Genomic DNA, 17,233 nt, shown 5'->3' on the forward strand with positions numbered 1-17,233 from the left:
ATAGATTAGGTCAGATGGAACCGGGAACACTTCCCATAAATCCTGATGTACTTGATACATCATAAGAAGGATGGCGTCTACGCTAATATTAGTCTCTCTGTTTATCCCGAGGTTTACAGGCCGTATCCAGATCTGATGAAGGACCTGCGCCTGGACACGACGACAACGCAGTCCTGAAGTGTCAACTAGTCTCTCCCCTGTAAAGGCCTCCTTCCCTTTACCTCTGTACATATAAAGCGTTGGGATATTTCCGGTTCACGTGGCTACACAGAAGCGTTACATAATTATTTATTATATATTTTTAAGGCCAGACAAGTAGTTTGTTGAGGGTTGGTTTGTAAAGAAGGATTACACGCCTGCGCACATATATATTTAAACGCGCATCCCTATGGACTGAACATGTGATGCGCATGTGCACGCCGTCTGTGTTTTCGCGGGTTTACGTTTTTGAGGTTTGCGCAGAAAGGTTTTTCAAGGCTTGCACCTTGGAATCTCTTTCAGGGTTTGCGTTCTCGAGCCACCAGGCACTGGTTTGTGTGGATGGGCGGCCGGAGCGCGTTGAGTGTTTTCTGTTAGAACGGTGTCGTGTAAGCGGCCCCTAATTTAATAACTAATGATCTTTGCAACGGAAGTGAATCAATCAATCAAAACTAACTTTAGCTGGATAACAACCTTATCCTAGAGCTGATGTAAAGCCAAAACAATCTCAGTTACTGTAATTTCCTATTATCACTGTAAAGCTGCTTTGATACAATCTATATTGTTAAAAGCGCTATATTAATGAAGGTGACTTGACTTGGCTTGTGTAAACTACATACATCACAAAATGGACAAGTAGGCTTTTGTGTCATTTTACAATCTCCTGTTGCAAACAGTGTGAGGCTGCATTGCTCAGACCTATAACGTGCACCATGTGACCAGAGTGACGTAAGTGTTTGCTGAAATGTGTCAGTCCTCCTGGCAGGACGTTCTGCCTGTAGGCACATGCACAGTCAAATCAATCAGCACCAGATGAACCACAGAGTCTCTGTTATGTATGCGTCTCATAACAGTAGGAAAGCTCCAGAATAACAGCCTACACTGAATATTATATGTTGGCTCACTAACCTAATTAATGTAATTTGAGGCACAGTTAACACTGTGATGAATTGATCCAAACCTTGTTTAAGTCAATAAAAAATCCTCAGACGCCGTAAACTGTTTGGCGCCAAGAGAAAGTTTACAAACTTACGTAACTCGATTTATGTTTGGATAAATGGCTGAAGAATGCGATATTCGTTTTCACACATCAGGTTTAAGATGATAACATCTGTGGGAGGCTGAGTAAAGACGATAACAGCCGCTGTGTTGCTCTCACTCCTCTAGAACATTCCACTCATGTCTGCATACTTCCCAATATAGTCCAACATCTCCTTTCAAGACACAGAAAAGACTTAATGCGTTTCATTTCGCTTCAAAAGGACTGGTGAACTGTGTGAATTTGAATCATCAAACAGAAGAAACAGGGTGTAAAGAGTTATAAATAGGCTAAAAAATAGGCATGAGGGTTAGTGTATGGAACTTCTTTTAGTCGTATAAAGATATATAGTTAGAGAGAATTTTTGAAGATGAAGTGCTGCCATCTAGTGTATAAATGTGGACATAACAATTTAAGGTGAAACAAACACATGGCTTCAGAAGACTTGGAAAAATAGCCAGGCCAAAAAAAAAAAAAGTTGCTGATTGGATTATAGGCAAATGCTTTAGAGTTTATGATTGGATCATTATTGTAGTGATTATTATGTTTCTAGAATGTTATATGTTTACAGAGTGCTGGACTCTTGCATTGTCAATACAAGATCTTGACCAAACATTGATGCAGCTGTTGATGGAAATAAATGTTGTGATGTTATTTCCATAAAGAGGTGCATCATTTTTTGGATAAAATCTTGTATTGTCAATGTAAGAGTCCAGCACTCTGTAAAGTCTCCTCCAGCACAACCCAAAGACGTTCAATGAATGTGTGAAAATGATTCTTCATGCTCCTCCCAACCATTCTTTCACAGTTTGAGATTGATGAATTTTGACGTTGTCATCCTGGAATATGGCCATACTCGTGTCTTCCTACATGGTTGTTTAAGAAATGAAAAGCTACACACTCCATCAATTAGGGTTAGAAGAACTGTTGCCAAATATATAACAAGCTAGAAACACAATCACAGCAATAATGATCCAATCATAGACTCTTAAGCATTTGCCTATTTAAATCCAAACAGCAATTTTTGTTTTTGTCATATAAAAATGCAATTTTTGTCTTTTTCTGGAGCTTGACAGGATATTTTCTCCTTTCATATGGAAAAAGAGCAGCGTACACATTCTACTAAATTCTTTTTGTGCTTCATGTAAGTCATACGGGTGCAATGACGTGAGTAAATAATGAAAGAATTTTCATTTTCGGTTGAACTGTCACTTTACTAACTCTCGCACCATCTGCATGAATGATTATGAAACTTCATATCAGGTGGCTTTCTTCATATTTCAGACTCGAGAGATTGAACTGTGGGGTTTTTGAGGGTATATTCCATGTAACCGTTTTGTCTCGTTGCAATATCTTGTAATCTAGAGCATTACACTTGAAGTCATCACACCGTATAGTTTCATTTCTCGTCATAAGCTGAAGAACATCTGACACTAAGAGTTTCACATCGTTCTGCAAATTTCAGACATGAGAAAGATTGAGAGAAAATGTACTGGGAGAAAAAAATGACTAAATGTGGACAGACTATTTAGGATAAATAAAGTATTTTTTCTTTTTCTTTTTAAAAGTCATAAACATTTCCACCGTAGTGTTATATTAATGACAATTCAAATTGTGTACACTAATTTTCAATAGTTTTCAATAGTAGGATTTTTCACTTTTCTTATGCTCAAATGCTGCATTTATTTTACTTTAAAAAAAAACTGAAATATAGTGAAACATTATTACAATTTTAAATACCTGTTTTCTATTTTAATATTTTTTTAAATGTAATTTATTCCTGTGATCAAAGCTGCATTTTCAGCATCATTACTCCAGATTTGATGCTCAAGAAACATTTATTTTATTATAAACATTATTTACTATTATTACATGTACATTTACTATTATTTACTATCATTATATGTTATATTATGTGTGCTAAAAACAGTTGTGCTGCTTAATATTTTTGTGGAAAGCATGATCCATGTTTCCAGAATTCTTTGATGAATAGAAAGTTTAAAAGAACAGCATTTATTTGAAATACAAATAAAAATAACATTATAAAGTCACTTTTTATCAATTTAAAATCCTGGCAAATAAAAGAAAAGTATTTTTTTTAATCAAGTAATAGAAATGTTGATTTTTTTTTAGACTTTTTTTGTTTGGGGTTAGGGTTAGCTAACTTCTTAGCTAGCATTTTATATATCGATATATTGTTACACCCCTAGTAGATTCTTTTCTGAGTGAAAAGAGCAAGATTTGTCCTCAATACCCAGTGAGAGCTTAGAGACCACATCCAGTGTGAGACGTGAAAGACTTCCATCGCTCTTTTGAATATGTGAGAATTTCTTTCAGATGTGTCACAATACTTTCAGAATGAGAGGGAACAGATATGAAAGCAAAACCATTCAAACTCACTCAAATTCAAATTCAGTGCATTCAAATTAATTAGTCCTTTACTTGCCTATAAATAACTGAATATATGACTAATGCACATCCAGATGCTTCTGAATTGTGCTCATATTTCTGCTTCTTGTGTCCAGTATATCAGCACTATGGTGAAGCGTCTGCAGCTGTGCATGTGGAGGGGTTCGGGTTTGACTCGATGCCAATGGCGCTGGAATGTGAACTGATTTGACCTCGACTTGCTGTCCAGTGGTTGGACATATTGCAATCCTCCTTTTAATAATTACAAAGCACACAAGTCAAAGGAGTTAAAGGTGATATTGTGCAATAAACAAACTGCTTTTGTTCCGTTATGAATGAATGTTACTAGGGAATATACCAAATCTAGGAATTCAGGCCAATACATATACTCTAAATACGAAAATATAATAATAAAAAAAACTATAATAATATAGATTATTAAAATCTTATTTTGACATTTTATACTAAATAAACGGATGACAAAATCACAATTAACCTCAAAACTTTTGCTCAGTCTTAGAAAAAAAGAATAATATATATATATATATATATATATATATATATATATATATATATATATATATACATATATACACACATATACATATATACATATATATATATATATATATATATATATATATATATATACATACACATACACATATATATTACTTATGTTTTGTGTAGTTGACATTAAGCTGTTGTGCCCTGAAACAATTTTAGACTATTTTACCAGCATTTTTTCTAATCCTTTTTAATAACTATCAAACATACAACTTTTATAATCTCATATTAATTGAGACTACATCACCGTGCAAAGTTTTTTTTTTAAGAATGAATTCTTTTACTCATCAAGAATGCATTCAATTGATACAAATGGACAGTAAATACATTTATAATGTTACAAAAGATAGATATTGCAGATAAATGCTGTTCTTTTGACTTTCTATTCATCAAAGAAACCTGAAAAAAAAATGTCCACTGTCAAAATATGAAGTAGCGCAACAGTTATCAACATTGACAATAATCAGAAATGTTCATGTGACAATGAAGACTGGAGTAATGATGCTGAAAATTCAGATTTGATCACAGGAATAAATTACTCTCATTTAAATAGAAACCAGTTCTTTTAAATTACAATAATATTACCGTTTTTTTCTGTATTTTTCATCACATAAATTACAAAAACATTAACAAATCCTTTACCAACTCCAAACATGAACGGTACATGGAAAATTTCAACTAACAAAATTTCAAGTAAAAACATGTTTAAAAGATCAAAAATTCTTCAAAAGGTCAAAAATTGATGTTGATAAAAAGGTCCATGAACACAATATAATCCTTATGCATAGCTTCCTGTCCGCATAAAACATAACATGACATGTCATCCGCACACATAAAGGAGACATCTACCAGCTGTCCCGTGACCCACAGAGGTCATTATTCAGGCAGTGATGTTTACAGACATGAAGCTCATGGATGAGGATGAAATAATAACAGTATACAGCCTGAAGAGGGCGCACATGCATTATTATAATACAGGACCAGCAGAGAGACCAAGAACACGAAGGCCTACCTACTTTAGTACAGTATAAGGAATGATATAGTTCATTGACCGGTCACACTTTCTTTAAAACTCATAAAATCAAAAAGACTATGACTAAAGGTAAAACTACAGGCTATGATGGATTGTTTTTGGTTTTAAAAGACTAATTGTGGCTCTAACCGTCTGTTTGACCAACATTACACAAGCTATATCTCAAGACACTTTTAGAAAGCTAGTCTTAATGACATTTTGTGTGGTGATGTTTGCTTTACAGTGCTAATAAAGACGATGTGAATCCTATGAGCTCATTGTTAGAAATTCACTTCAGATAAAAGAGGTATCAGAGAAGGTTATTATCAATTATCACAAGTGTCAGTCTTCTCTTCTTCCTTCTTGCTGAAATATAGGCCTACATCACAAGCACGTGAAATATTTTATACATCAAAAATATCTGCTTCCAAGATACCGCTGCCTTTCCCATTTGAATCACTGACATTGTGATGAAGAAATCTTTTTGACATTGTGAAGAAGAATCTTTTTAAAGCACATTAAAGGACAAATCAAGTGAAAAATGAACCTAGGGGTAATTAACACATGGTTACCGAGTCGATCGTTCCCTGCGATGCGTTTTCATGAAAATCGAATGTATAGAGTTTTATCTTTAAAAACAGATTAGCTCATAACAGTAGTAAATGGGGCACAGAGTAAGTAAAAATAAATCGCTAGTTGATACCACTAACAAGGCTCAAAATAGCCTCACACTAACACGGTAACATAATGAGGGTCCTTACATATAAACCGAAGCATTGAGAACTTTGTAAGTGTACAGACAGTTTAATAAGAAGATACTTTATAAAGACAGTACATTACGCGTTTACAGGCAGGAGCCATCTTGGAAAACAGTCTCGACTAATCGAGCCACGAACGCCGTCGATAGGATAGCTGGTCGATAGGAATTACGTTTGTGAAATCTAACGTAGCACAGCGTTCATGGCTCGATTAGTCGAGAGTCTCGAGACTGTTTTCCAAGATGGATCCTGCATGTCAACGCGTAATGTACTGTCTTTATAAAGTATCGTCTGTACACTTACAAAGTTCTCAATGCTTCGGTTTGTATGTAGGGACCCTCATTATGTTACCGTGTTAGTGTGAGGCTATTTTGAGCCTTGTTAGTGGTATTAACTAGCGATTTATTTTTACTTACTCTGTGCCCCATATACTAGTGTTATGAGCTAATCTGTTTTTAAAGATAAAACTCTATACATTCGATTTTCATGAAAACGCATCGCAGGGAACGATCGACTCGGTAACCATGTGTTAATTAACCCCAGGTTCATTTTTCACTTGATTTGTCCTTTAAATATGCATTTCATACGGTTTTGAAGAGTCTTTAAAGAAAACGCTTTCATTTGTTTTAAAGTATATTATTGTTCAAATATCTTAAATTAATAATTCATAAATATTTTCTCAGTTGATCCACAACATCTTACAACCTGAACTAACCTTGCTTTGTCATAAAAAGGACAAACTATATGATATTTTAAGATTTACTGACCATGACACAGTTATGAGGCTCTGCATGGGTCTTCTCTATCATGATCATTCTCTATCATGTTAATCGTTGTTAACTAGTTTTCTGAATTAATAAGAGTTAGTTGCAAAGTTACTTATAGTTAGTAGAATGTCTAAAGTGGACCGTCAACATAAAGTGTAACCTACTTTTATTTGGTGGACAACAGTTTTTATTATTATTATTATTATTATATATTATTATTTAAGCAGAAATTAAAGAAGAAATGGTTTGCTTCAATGGCTTTCTTTTCTAGAATTTCATTCTTGTAATGAGGTTTTTTTCATTATGATATCAAGACTTTTTGACGGGCGCTCTTGAATTTGAACTCAGAAATGAAAAACATGGTCATCAAAGAAAATGCATTCTAGTCATATGTATGAAAAACATTTTAAATTTTTTTTTAAATGAATTAAAAGATCTGGACAAACAAAGGAGCCATAAGCAAATACAATATGCTATTAAAAAAATTTAACTGTGTTTTTATTCAATTGAAATATACAGTTTATCACGTAAGAGCAATAGGAGTTCAGAGATGTTTAAAAAGACAAGATTTTTTTTACAATAGAGAGCTTAATATTACTCAAATTTGGACTTGTTTTGAAATGTACTGGCAATGTCAGTTGTGCACTAAGTATAGAAATTGAAAGCAAACAAGCAAGTAGCAGCTATGCCAAGGAAAACAAGTACAAACTTCAAGGACAGACGAGGACCTTTTAGAAGAAAAAAAAAAAAACACACTGCCATATTTCACCAAACATCAAAAACAGTTCTCAAGACTGCAAATAATAATGCTTTCTTTTGTCAAACTAATCAATTTATTTCCTTTTATTCCAGGTAAAACACTTACATTTGTGGAATATCGGTCTACAAATGGCCGAAAGGAAACAAGTACGTTAAAGTAACGGTGTCAAATATTTAAACACTGTAGCAAGCTAGAACCAACTAATAACTCAAGTTGACCAGTCATAAAATCTTGACCTGGCATAATAAACGTCATGCTATTGTAAAAGCTGACACAGTTCCCATAAAACAGTTCTGAAAACAATGGCTCCCTCCACCCACTGGAGACGCTTCCTTCCCTCCGGCCTTTCTGTAATCGCTATTATTTCTCCATAGTGGAAATCTCCACTCAAATAAAAGCTCTATGCTCCATTCCAAGTGTGTTAAGTGCCCTCCTTGACATCAATAGCTTCAAATTCTTTAAAACTATCATGCAAAGCAGGGACGCTAACAGTCCCCTGACAGAACCTGAACAACTTCTGACCAGATTAAAGACAATCAAAATCAAATTGAGAATAATACAGTGATATTGAAATTCTGGCAGATACCGATTATCATTACTGACATGTTATGGCCGAATAACCCATAAATTATAAAAATTCTATAGCTGACTTTTTTGTCAAAATAAATTCAGGTTACACTTTATTTTAAGGTGTCGTCATTACATTGTACTTACTTTAGATAAGTAATATTAATTAACTACATGTACTTACTATTGTCACAGTCACTCACACCATCCACTCAGCCATCAGCACCAGATCCGCCCACTCGTTCATCATCACCGGAATTCTAATCACCTGCACCTGTTCAGCCTCATCAGCCTCACCATATTAAGCCTGCACTCCCTCCAGTTCACTGTCTGGTCTCGTCACATGTTACACAGACTCTTCCTGCTCTCACCAGAGATTCCCAGCATTCCCGTACCTGATCTTAAGCCTCCTCTTTTTCAGTTGTCTGCAGTCTTCGGATCCTCATAACCTCCCTGTATCTTCGTTCCTCGATCTACATAATCCTCAACATCACTTCCTTCATCTTCATTTGTGTTACAGTCAGCTAAGTCCTACGTGTCATCTAGTATACCATCCTTCACCTGTTGTGTTCTGTTTTGCTCCCGATCTGTCAATAAACTCTGTCAATTTGACATCGACCATCTGTTCCTTTCTGTGTCGTGACAGAAGACCAGACCTACCATGCAGAGCACTGAGAGCCCAAACACAAGCACGGATCCGTTTGCCTAACTGGTTCAAGCAGTTCGGCAATCACTGTCACCACCTTCTTCTGCTGCTGCCTCTGCCAGTCCCATGGCCCGTCCAGCGAAATTCACCAGTGGTGGCCTTCATGATTTCTCTTCTCTCTGGTCGAGCGCTACAGAGAGAAGTGGGGACAGTCGTTGTGGCAGTCCAACGTTCAAGTAACCACCTCATTATAAGCCTTCATCAACCTTATCAACGAGGTCTTCAGACAATCAACTTCATCCCTCTCCGTTCACGATCAACTCTTTCGTCTTCACTAAGGTACCAAATCAGTCAGAGAGGTATGCTTTAACCTTTCATACATTGGCAGCCTCTAATGGATTGAACGAAACCGCTCTTCTCACCACCTATTGACATGGCTTGACACTGACATTCGCCAACTGATGGTCGTTTATGATGATGCCATGGGGATCGAGAATTTAATAAAAAAAAACATCCGGGTGTCACAACGACTGTCAGCCTGCTCACCGCACCAATCCCCGCTGCACCCTCCGCCCGCTGCAACATCTGTCACCCTTCCAGCACCTGAGCCAATGCAGCTCGACTCCAACCATCTCACTCTTGTGGAGCGTCAGCGGAGGATTAACAACCATCTCTGTCTATACTGTGGGGGAGAAGGACACGTTCTACAGAACTGTCCCATCCGACCACCACGCCCAGAGGTGAGTGCAGTCCATCTTCCACCTAAAATTACTCCTCTAACTCATACTTCCCTATATGTTCTGACCCGTCAAACCTCCATTTCAGCACAAGCCCTCATTGACTCCGGCTCAGCGGGGAACTTCATATCTCTCAACCTCCTCCAAAGGCTCAACGTTAAGAGGAAACGTAGTCCCCAAAATCTAGAGATTCATTCCATCCTGGGAAAACCGCTGGGCCGTGGTCGCATCTGTCATTTCTCCCCCACCCTGACGCTCCTCATAGGATGTCTGCACACAGAGGAAATCTCGTTTATGGTGCTGGAAGGATCTACAGCTGACATCATCCTGGGACGCTCGTGGATGCAACAACATGAGCCACGTGTGGACTGGAATTCAGGGGAGATCCTCCAGTGGGGAGAATCCTGCTTCCAACATTGCCTGTCTGCAGTCGTCAAGACCTGTTATGTCCCTCTTCAACCTAGGTATTTAGAGACTTCCAAAACCAGTTCGTCATCGTCTACATAGACGATATTCTGATTTACTCAAACCCTGTCGGAACATCATCAACATGTAAAAGGAGTTCTCCAGCATCTTCAGGATCACCAACTCTACCTCAAATTAGAGAAATGTGAGTTCAACACTTCCTCTGCCCACTTCCTGGGGTACATCATCGACCAAAATGCCATCCAAATGGACCAGAGGAAGGTGGAATCCATCCAGAACTGGCCACAACCCACCACCATTAAAGAGTTGCAGAGATTCCTGGGCTTCCCAAATTTTTACTGTTGTGTCATCAAGAATTACAGCTTAATAAGTTCACCCCTCCACTGAAAAACCGGCCCAAGTCTCTGTCCTGGACACCTCTTGCCCTCCTCTCCTTCGAAGACCTTAAGACAGCATTTGTCTCTGCCATCTGAACCCTGAGCTACCGTTTGTCATCGAGGTCGATGCATCCACCACTGGAGTCGGAGCAGTGCTGTTGCAGCGGCAGGGTCATCCCTACACCTCCATCCATGTGCCTTCTACTCTAAGAAGCTGTCCCCTGCGGAGCAGAATTACTTTGACCAAACCTGCTACGCCGCGAGGTCCTGAGGGATGTATCTTTATACCACTGACCTATCGTCTATCCCTCATATACTCCGCTCAGACCTCTCCGGGCTCTGGACACCCAGGTAGCCAGCGAACCCTGTCGCTCCTCAGCCAATGCTACTGGTGGCCCTCTATGGCCCAGGATATCTCCTGATACGGCAGAGGTTGGTCTGTGCCATCAGCAACACTCCCCGTCGACTCCCAGAAGGTAAACTCACACCATTACCCATACCCAACCGTCCCTGGTCCCATCTGGGCATCGGTTTTATGACCGACCTTAGTAGCCCAGAACTCCATTCGCCAGGTTACAACCGGCCTTACTCTGTTCCTGTGCGTGTTGGGTTCCCAACCACCTCTCTTCCCCTGGTCCAGCGACCCATCAGAGGTTCCAGCTGTCAACTACTGGTTCCAGCAGAGCGAGAGGATGTGGGACTCAGCCCATGTCCATCTCCAGCAGGCAGTGCAGAGACACAAGGAACAGGCAGACATCAAATGAGGGAACACACCCCAATATCACCCTGGACAGTTGGTGTGGCTGTCCACCCGGGACATCCATCTCGGCCTGCCCTGCCGTAAGTTGAGTCTCCACTATATGGGTCCCTTCAAGGTGCAGAGGCAGCTTAATGATGTCACATATTGCCTGAAACTCCCCTCACATTACAGAATCTCACCTTCATTTCAGGTTTCCATTCTCAAACCTTACACTGACCCCCTGTCTCCCTCCACAGGATCTGGTGATGATGGCATACCTCCTATGCCTGACATCCACTCAGCCATCAGCACCAGATCCACCCACTCGTTCATCATCACCGGAATTCTAATCACCTGCACCTGTTCACCCTCATCAGCCTCTCAAGCCTGCACTCCCTCCAGTTCACTGTCTGGTCTCGTCACACATTACACAGACTCTTCCTGCTCTCACCAGAGATTCCCAGCATTCCCGTACCTGATCCTCATCTTCATCATCATCTTTGTCTTCAGTAGTCTGCAGTCTTCGGATCCTCATAACCTCCTGGTGTCTTCGTTCCTCGATCTACATAATCCTCAACCTCACTTCCTTCATCTTCATTTGCGTTACAGTCAGCTAAGTCATCTACGTGTCATCTAGTATACCATCCTTCACCTGTTGTGTTCTGTTTTGCTCCCGATCTGTCAATAAACTGTTTATTTTACATCCACCGTCACCCTTCTGTGTCGTTACAACTATATAGTTACGGTTAGGGTTTGGTTTAGGGTTAGTTACTTGTAATCATGCATCATTTATTGTTATTACTGTAGTAAGTACATGTAGCGTGTAACTACGTCACCTTAAATTAAAATGTTACCTAAATTAATTTGTTTAAAAGCGTGAATTTAAACATCACACCATCATAATGTACAATAAGAATAAATATTCATTTTGTGATTAGCTAAAGGTTAATTTAACAGTGTTATTAAATTATTAGAAAGTTTGAAAGTAGGAATGCACCGATGTATTGGCTGATAAAAGCAATTATTTTAAAAACAGCCAATGATCAGGGCCGATTAAATCCTGTCAATCAAAAGGGGGCAGAAAAACTTGTCAGAGTGCAACTCATACTGTGTATGAAGAAAATGTCTCATTTTGAATTGCTGTCGAAGTTAACGCATTAACAGTTTAAAAAAATGGTGAGGTTAAAGCAGGCTCGATTTGACCCTATGAATCACCCGTAGTTCAAGCCAGGGTTGCAGGTCAGCGGTTTTTCCCAACACCAAACATTTGTAGCACCTCCCATACAATAATCATAAATAGCTTTGTATTTTGTTACTTCTGATATGAAACAAAGTCTTAGCTTTAAAATTATGTTGATTTTATAGTGAAATTGAAACAATAAATGGCTTAAATAGCTTATAGTTGTAGCACGAAAAAACATCCATTATCATCAAAAGGTATGTTTAAAGATACAGTAAAACTTCCCAAAATGTATCATATGACATGTCTCATGTAATCGCTCAATCAGTGTTTAAACAGCGGAAAGAAAAAGTGTGAACAATGCATTATTTAACGTTGCATATTTACCTCAGGATTTACTTGCAAATTACTTGTATAAGTCAAGAACAGTTTTTAATTTGAGTATAATTATCTAAAAAAATAGCAGTTGAAATTATAATCTACTAAATGAGAGGGTTCCCTGTATAGTTTACAGCATAATTGAAAAAAAAAATCTTTCTTTCTTTCCTTTTTTTCCTCATAAATATCGGTAGATATCATTCTGAATAATCGGTTTTCGGTATCGGCAGAGAAGTATCGTGCATATTTGAAAGATTAACTTTAAATGAGCGTTAGATGACGGCAAACGTAAAAGGCAAAAAAGACATTAAATATCCAATATTAACCGATATAAAAAATAATAATATCGACATAAAATATTGACCGATTCTGATAACCCCCCTCCGAAAAAAAACCCCTCTATTGGCCAATAACCGATATAGCTGCCTAAAATAAATAAACTCCTAAATATTTGCCAATAAAAATAAACTTCCTTCACTCTAAAAATACTTTCTTTTAATGCTAAAATAACCAAAGCTGCAGAGGCAGGGGAAAGAGTTTTTTTTTTTTTTTTGTCTGTTTCCTTTATATTAACATGGAAATTGAGATGTGTTTTTACAAATGCTTGCTGCTCATGATGTCTCTATTGACAAATTCACTTGCAAGTTCGAATAAACACAATTAAAGCCATTCTTCTGCGTGAATACTGGGTGAATCACAGTGCAAAAGCCAAAATGTCACTTATGCAAGACATCAAAACAGGAAAAGATTTGGCCTATCAGTCTGCAATGGCCAGCATGATGCTTTATGTGGCCAGAACAGACAAAAACAGGTCAAGAGAGGGTGCTTATGTAATGACACAGGAATGTGAATGTATGGTCACTGTCTTTGGACCTGTTAAACCAGCTGTATGATGGCATAAACCCATAGGAATGCCTGACAATGCCTGACCTTTTCTGTCTATGGCTGAAGCCACCTGTCACCTCTCACTGTTAGACAACAGAGATGTTCTTAAAATTACACATTTCTTCTTGCATGTGTCTATTCATGACTTCATAGCCTAAAAACAAAAAAAATATACACAATAGCATATACTTTTGCACTGGGAAGTCTGCACAGTCAAAAAAGTCTCTGTGGTAATAGAATGAATTTTTATTGAGAGTTGCTGATTTGATCAAATACGAGTTCAACGTTATGCAAATGAAAGTTATGCATAATGCAGCGACAACCAATTGGAGTACAGATGGGAGTTCACATGATTCAAAACTCTTAGATCCTGACTTCACTCAGAAGATGGTTAAAAAACATTATATATTATAAAATAAAAAAATGCCATAGAAATAAAAAAAAAGTTCAGCATGAATTTTGTCCATTACATATTGGTGATTTTTCTAAAAATGGAAAAAAGTGCAAATATAAATAAAAAAAAACCACAGTGAACTAAAATCTTAAGGATAAAAAAAATTGAATTAATTTAATTTTGCCTAATGACATTCATCTCTGGACAGCATTCATCAGTAAATGATGCAGCAAAATTAATAATCAAATACAAATATATCTTAGTGCTGGGCGGTTTACCGGTTCATACCGAATACCGGTGTTTATTTTTGTTACGATATGAATTTTTAATATACCGCAATACCGGTGTATGTCGCTTTAATCGGAACGCGGCGCTGCGCGACACAGTCTCACCCCTCATTTACAACACACGTCTGCGGCGCATTACAGCTGCGACAAGGTTTTATTCCGTCCTCCACGCGGTGCGTCAAAATAGACTAGGCGCCTATATTTAGCGAAGCGGCGCGGAGAGCCGCTTCTGGGAAGCTTCGATCTGAAACACAAGCATTGACTAGAATGGGCACGAGACGTGTGGGGGTGAGAGTGTCTTTTTTCTCGCGGCGCGCGTGTTTTTATACTGTATTAACGTATCTGAAGTGAACTGACGGTCTTTAGAAAAGTTTCTTTGTTATTACGATTGAATCTTTCTTTATCTTTCCTGATAAAGCAGTGTTTATGAGCGTTGCTGCTTTGTGTACAGCCGTTACCGGGGAAACCACTGTTTCTGCCGCTCCTAAAGCGCGTCCTGCTGGCACCTCTTTGTAAACAGCCTTGCAAACCTGTATTATTAATATTAGTGTGGATTTTTTCTATAATATTCACTCATGACAATAAAATAGGGCATTATAAGTAAATCTACTGCAGTATTTCCTCTCTCACTCAGTAGAAAATGTGGTTAACACCCATCATGCTTGAAAAAAAAAAAAAAAAACCGGTAAAAACCGTGAAACCGGTATAATTTAGAAAAAAACCGTGATGTTGATTTTTGGTCAAACCGCCCAGCACTAATATATCTACAAATAATTATCCCTTCATGGGTTTAACTACAAGATCAGGAACCCAGCATCAACCTGCTCATGTAAGTATGCTAATTGCTTTGCAAATAGGCAATGTCTGCTGTATAAAAATAAGTGCCATTATAAATGGAAACTCAGACAAAATAAGAACAGTGAGGCCCAGAGCAGATCTGAACCTGCAGTTGATATGAAACAACCAAATATAAGCTTGAACCATAGTCAGTCAACAGTTTAAAACTAACAGCACCCTGTGTCTCAACTGTTATGCAAATCATGTCACACAATGAAAGTCAATGGGGTCCAAAACAGCATTGGACCCCATTGACGTTATTATTGACAAAAACTCTCGAGACATTTTTCAATATCTTCTTTTATGTTCCACTAAAGAAATAAAGTCATACAGGTTTGAAACAACATGAGGCGAGTAAATGGATTGAAAAGCGATTACAGGATTTTCATTTTTGGGTGAACTATCCTTATAAGATAAACCAACCATACACACATACTGTCAAACCACAAGGTAAAGATGTTAAGTGACTAATGAAAATTTTACATGGCAGCTCATGCAGTCAAGTTAATGTAAAACTAATCTACTTTTAGATATCTATCCAGCTAAATGCAAATACCTGAGAAAATCTCTTGGCCAAAAACTGAATCAAATCCAAGCATTTATCAAAAAGTAAAGGTTTCAATGGATCTGTAATACATCAGTGACACATATTTAAGTCTTCTGTTAGCTTCTTAACCTAAAATAACCCAACAGGTCAGGGTGTAGCTTCTCATGTGGCAGGATGTCATGAAGGAAACCACATACGTAGAACAAAATGCAATGTTCAGTTTAAAGTTGCAGACCATTTTATGTCAGACAATGTTCTGAATCTGTGAAACCTGTATGAAACGCTAGACGAATGACAGAGCCACTTGAGTTAAATAAACTCAATTTATATTCCACTAAACTTCAAAGTTTAGCAATTCACAAAAACAAATGTAGGCTAATTTAAATTTGTGATCTGGCATAAAACTTTATGCCACATTTATGCCACAACATGATCATTTATAAGTGACCAATATATTGAACTCACCCCATCAACCAGTCCATTCTGCTGGCAGCTGGTCCACTCCAGCTTTGATTTGACTTTCACCGGCTGTCTCAAATTATATCCAGGGCTAGATTTTTGGTCTCTGTGCCTAAATATCAGTGCTGGACATAGAGCTGCTCCTCACTGACTTTGAATGATGTTTCTCCAGGTTTGAACTCAGCTCTGGTGCTCTCAGGGCTGCTGGGGTTCAGTTGTCAGTGTTGAGGATGCCGGTGGTCCGTGTCTTCTTGATGTCTGTAAGTACACTGAGATTCTAAAGCTTCAGTCCCGCTGCGGCTTGATTTAAGGAATCCGGAAGTAAACACGGCTGTGTCTCAAAATCCAGCGAGCGAGATGATTGTTTGCACTAAAGCACGCAACGCGCTAAAATGTCCAAAAACCTTGTCTAGTTGGGCAGCTTACTGGTTTTGAGCCACAGCCACTGATTCCCCCCCTCAGTCGCTTCCGTGCCTGACATCGACCTCAGCAGGCAGAAATAAACCGTCAGAAGACTCATAACAATTGTTTATATCTATTTCTTCAAATTATATTATTATCTCTTTTATTATTAGTAGTAGTGGTAGTAGTAGTAGCCTATTATTGAATAGGTTCAGCGTTCTTGCACACCTTTTATTACCTTTTCTATCGTCTTTTGAATTAGTTATTTTTTCCTAATTTCTAGCCTAAATTTCAGAAATTAATTCTTGCTCTTTACTTATTTAACCGAGACGTCCTATTCTATAACGATGTTTGATGTGTCTTTAAATCTTTTGATGAATAAGAGCCTTACATTAATACACATTTTATTTTGAATTTCACTCAAAATTGTTGAAACTCATATCAATGAATAAAGAACAATCTCTCAACCTACCAACAGAAAGCGCTGTAGGCTAGCCTATGTGTTTTTTTTTTTTTTTTTTTTTTTTTTTTTTTATGGTTAACCGTAATGGCATCTTTCTAACCCTGTCTGAGGTACCTTAACAATATATTATACTTAAAAAAAATCATATAATAGAGTAATTTGTTATATATTATTTTTATTAATTATTAATACAAAATTAATTAATGCATTCATTTAGTAGTTTAAAGGCCCCCTGAAATCAAAATTTAAGTTTTTTAGCTTTTAGTATGAATATGTTAGCCTTAAGGTTGTGAATAAGCTGGTGTGTTCCAAAACAATGACAAAATTTGCATTTAGGAGATATAAGCATTCATAACTGACAGTCTCTCACTTCCGCTAAAATGGATCACGGATTTTTAT

General features: G+C 37.7%; 1 protein-coding gene across 1 annotated transcript in view; it reads right to left on the reverse strand.

Moving 5' to 3' along the window:
* mob2a (MOB kinase activator 2a) overlaps nucleotides 1-16,445 on the reverse strand; it is a 52,057-nt gene extending 35,612 nt beyond the window's left edge. Inside the window, exon 1 of the mRNA XM_081355786.1 lies at nucleotides 15,976-16,445. Coding sequence (XP_081211912.1) covers nucleotides 15,976-15,992 — 17 coding nt within the window. The 5' untranslated portion in view covers nucleotides 15,993-16,445. The remainder of the gene's footprint in view (nucleotides 1-15,975) is intronic.
* Between the last annotated feature and the right edge of the window lie 788 nt (nucleotides 16,446-17,233).

This window comes from Scardinius erythrophthalmus (assembly GCF_964197995.2).
Source record: "Scardinius erythrophthalmus genome assembly, chromosome: 24".
NCBI classification, from domain to species: domain Eukaryota; kingdom Metazoa; phylum Chordata; class Actinopteri; order Cypriniformes; family Leuciscidae; genus Scardinius; species Scardinius erythrophthalmus.